The sequence below is a fragment of the Monopterus albus genome, unplaced genomic scaffold, assembly GCF_001952655.1.
Source record: "Monopterus albus unplaced genomic scaffold, M_albus_1.0 scaffold25.1, whole genome shotgun sequence".
Classification (NCBI taxonomy): Eukaryota; Metazoa; Chordata; class Actinopteri; order Synbranchiformes; family Synbranchidae; genus Monopterus; species Monopterus albus.
The window spans coordinates 2,008,346-2,012,371 of NW_018127905.1; the positions used below are offsets into that span (position 1 = coordinate 2,008,346).

The 4,026-nt window shown below is 38.9% G+C and overlaps 1 protein-coding gene across 1 annotated transcript in view; it reads left to right on the forward strand.

The window, feature by feature from the left end:
* Positions 1-1,700: 1,700 nt before the first annotated feature.
* The window catches only part of mta2 (metastasis associated 1 family, member 2), a 28,302-nt gene continuing 25,976 nt past the window's right edge, over positions 1,701-4,026 (forward strand). The window contains exons 1-2 of the mRNA XM_020594859.1: positions 1,701-1,709; positions 2,799-2,859. Of these exons, the coding sequence (XP_020450515.1) occupies positions 1,701-1,709; positions 2,799-2,859 (70 nt within the window). The remainder of the gene's footprint in view (positions 1,710-2,798; positions 2,860-4,026) is intronic.

Sequence of the window (4,026 nt, forward strand, 5' to 3'; positions counted from 1 at the left end):
CACAGCAGTTACAATGAACAGTGACCTCTTTTAAAACCAATTTAAGCAATTGTTTTGCACAAATCACTCACTAATGTACAGCAAACTATTAAAATTAGTATTAGTGTTTCATTAAGTAGCAAATGAAAAACTCTGAGTTTGTATAAGGGCATTGTGGTCAACATTACTGTACTGAAATAGTCACCAAACTGGTCATGACAAAAGTTATGGATGATCTAGGGTAAAAAAAAAAAAAACCTTGGATATTCTCACTGGTATAGAACATAAGATGAGATTTCAGTTGTTTTTTTTTTTTTTTAATGAGTCTAAAAAAAAATCTAAAAGAATGTTTTTATGTTGTCATGATGGGTTGAGTGTAGATCGATGGGTGAAATGGCAGTTTTATCCATTTAATATTAAATCTCCAACACAATGCAAAAATTGAATGGGTATCAGATTTTCTGAAGCCATTATAGATGTTATATTTTAGGCTTTGGATGGTTTTGTTTCATTTTGTCATAACATAGACTCTTCTTGTCGTGTCCACACATGGACATGCAAAAAAAACAATGTAAGACAATTTTTAGCAAGTAAAACAGTGATGTGCATAAAACTCAAGCACGTCACAGGGCAAAACCAAAGGTTAAGTAACTTATTGTCATGGGACTCTGGTCAACAATTTTATAATTGGGGAAATAAATTAACAGTGCAGCTTATCTGGACAATGACAGCTGATTATGGGCTTCTAAGTGTTTTTGTTGGCACGAGTCTGCCAGTATCATGATCGTATCTCAGAGTGGAGCTTGTGGACTTGTTGACAGATGGGGAGAGACCCAACGTAGGGGACGTGATATTTTTCCTTTTCAGACGAAGGGCTTGTCTGTACTGTAGCTTTATCGTGGACAGCTTTTTCGCCTCGGTTCTGTACCGGAAACAAATTCCTTGTGTGTGTAACATGCTTGGCCAAATAAAGTGATCATTATCATTGATTATCATTGCTCCGTGTGCATTTACACATGGATGAACATGAACCTTTTTTCCAGTGGTCGAAAGTAAATAAGTACATTTACCCAAGTACTGTACTTAAGTGCAATTTTGAGGTATCTGTACTTTACTTGAATATTTTCAATTTGTGCTACTTCAACTTCACTACATTTCAGAGACAGATATTGTACTTTTTACTTCACTACACTTATTTTATAACTTTAATTACTAGTTACTTTTCAGAACCACATTAATACAAAAATTACTGAATAATCATTACTTTATTGATTTCCGAAAGGAAAATCCACAAGCTACCAAGCGCTAATTCAAATTAAATGCATATAAGCTAATTAGAACTAGGTCCCCCTTTACCAGCTGCAACATTAAATGTGATGTAAACAGTAATGCATCAGGAATTATAATTCAGTTTGATACACATTCATGTTAAATGTGCCATTCTGCATAATGAGTACTTATACCTTTAGTACTTTTAAGTATGTTTTCATGCTAATACTTTTACTCAGTAGTTAAATTGGCATTGATGAGGAGGGGGAGCCCTTGGGGTGGGGGGGCTGCTGGGACCTGCTGTTGTCTGCTAAACAGGCATAAGAGCTCCTTGACATGACCAGCTGGAAGAGGTGGAGCACCGTATTCACAACATGAACCACTGATAAAGGAAACTAATTTTGGTACCTGGAATGGTTCCAACTAGACTGGTGGATATTTGATGTGGCATCATGGGCAAAGTAGAGACATTTATCTGTGAGTTCTGTGTACATTACATCTTAATCATATTTCAAATTTTCCACATTCATTTTGCTGCAAATCAAAGCTCAGTCGTATAAGACGGCTCAGTGCTGTGTGTGGAGAAGATTACATGTGGTTAGCAGGATGGACTGTGAAGACTTTGGATTTGATGGCGGAGGCTGAGGCCTGCTGGCACATATAACAAGTCACACATTCATACATACAGAATATAGTGAGCTAAGTATACTAACAGATTGATCACTAAACGGGGTGTTGGTCTGTGTTTTGTGTTTCTGGTTCTTCAGTGGTGATTATGTTAGAATTTTGATGAGGCTTAGTAAACCTTCACTACTTCAGCAGCCGCAGCATAACAGCTGCGAGTCAATGACCAGTAACCTTACTGTTCACTGTTTTTGAGAATGTTGAACGAAAGGCACAAATGAATGGGGATGTTTGTGAAAAAGCAATGTTGTGTTAGTGAAGTCCAGGGGGTCTGAGACACAGGCTCTCGTTCTCAGTAGATAGAATGTAGAGGTGATAAAGCTGGGGCCCACTGCGGACCACCTGCTGTCATATACGGTGGCCACAGAGTAACTTTTTGTGGCCACACTTGATGTTGAACCCTGCGTTTACAGTACGTTAGGATTTTGCTCCCAACAAAATTTAAAATTTGGAGAACAGTGACTTCTCAAAGGCCACTGCATTTGTGTGTTTACTACACTATACAGTGTTCCCCTTGACTTACTTGTATTTGTACTGTATGCCCATGCCCCTTAGTTACCAGTGTCATTTTTAGTTAAAAGTGTTGGCATTGTGTGTAACCCTCTGACACATTTTTCTTTTCTTTGGACTAGAGATGACTAGTGGAATCAAGGAAATGTCATGGTTTGTCTAACTTTCTAAGAGCTTGTCATTAATGTAAACTGTAGCCTTCAGTCTGTCTGCAGACTCCATTCACCCACTGCATTTGATGACACATTATGTAGTTTAGTCACCAAACAACTTATTTTGTTAATTTAAAATGCAACAGTGGTCTTGTGTATGAGAGAGAGAATAATAACACACTGTTACTGTTCCCTTGTTTACAGAGTGGGCATGCAGCAGGCAAACCCAGTAATGCTACAGGTCCCTTGTCCTCATCTACAAAAAGTGCGTAGTGCTGCTAATTGTATTTGTGGTTTGAATATAATGCCACAAAATAATTATTTCAGTTGGTTGTAGCAGTGCTTTCTGAACATTTTCAGCACATTTTAAAAATACTGTTAACACTGATAATCATGATAATTTAGGTCACTATAATCGTGTTATTACATTTTTCTATGCTGTAGTACACTTGTATTTATTCTGACTTTAACAAAGCATACAACATGTGTTTCTTGCCCCACCATCGAGGGGCCAAAAGTGGTTCCCTTAGAAGTCAGTGGATGTTGGCGTTATGAGGTGGGAGAGAGTGAAATCATTACATTATGGGGCAAGTGAAAAATCAGAGTGGCCCACTGCCAGAACTACATGCTTTGGTTAACACCCTGCAGTACACATATAGTTCTGTAACTGTACCTTACACATCAGATCAGTTGATAGTATAACCTGAATTCAGCGTCCATTTCCTGAGCTGGCAGGGGCTGGCTCGCCTAATGGCTTCTCAGTGTTGTAGGGACAGGCTTCCAATTAAAGCTGTGGGTCAGGCTGAATGCTTCCTCTGCAGCAGGTTAGCCAAAATCTGCTCTTTTCTGCCATTACACTCGCATGTTAGCAGACCTGATGAGATTCAGTAACAATCATGTAGAGATGTCTGTCCAGAGGAGACCTGGACTGTCAGAGGAATAACCTGGTGTAATTCTGTTTTTCCTTGGAATTTCTTATGAGGCATGGTCACACATACAGTCAGGTCCATAAATATTGGGACATCGACACAATTCTAACATTTTTGGCTCTATACACCACCACAATGGATTTGAAATGAAACGAACACGATGTGCTTTAACTGCAGACTGTCAGCTTTAATTTGAGGGTATTTACATCCAAATCAGGTGAACGGTGTAGGAATTACAACAGTTTGCATATGTGCCTCCCACTTGTTAAGGGACCAAAAGTAATGGGACAATTGGCTTCTCAGCTGTTCCATGGCCAGGTGTGTGTTATTCCCTCATCCCAATTACAATGAGCAGATAAAAGGTCCAGAGTTCATTTCAAGTGTGCTATTTGCATTTGGAATCTGTTGCTGTCAACTCTCAAGATGAGATCCAAAGAGCTGTCACTATCAGTGAAGCAAGCCACCTGCATTTTCCCTTCAGTTTTGTCTTCAGCAAGTGAAAT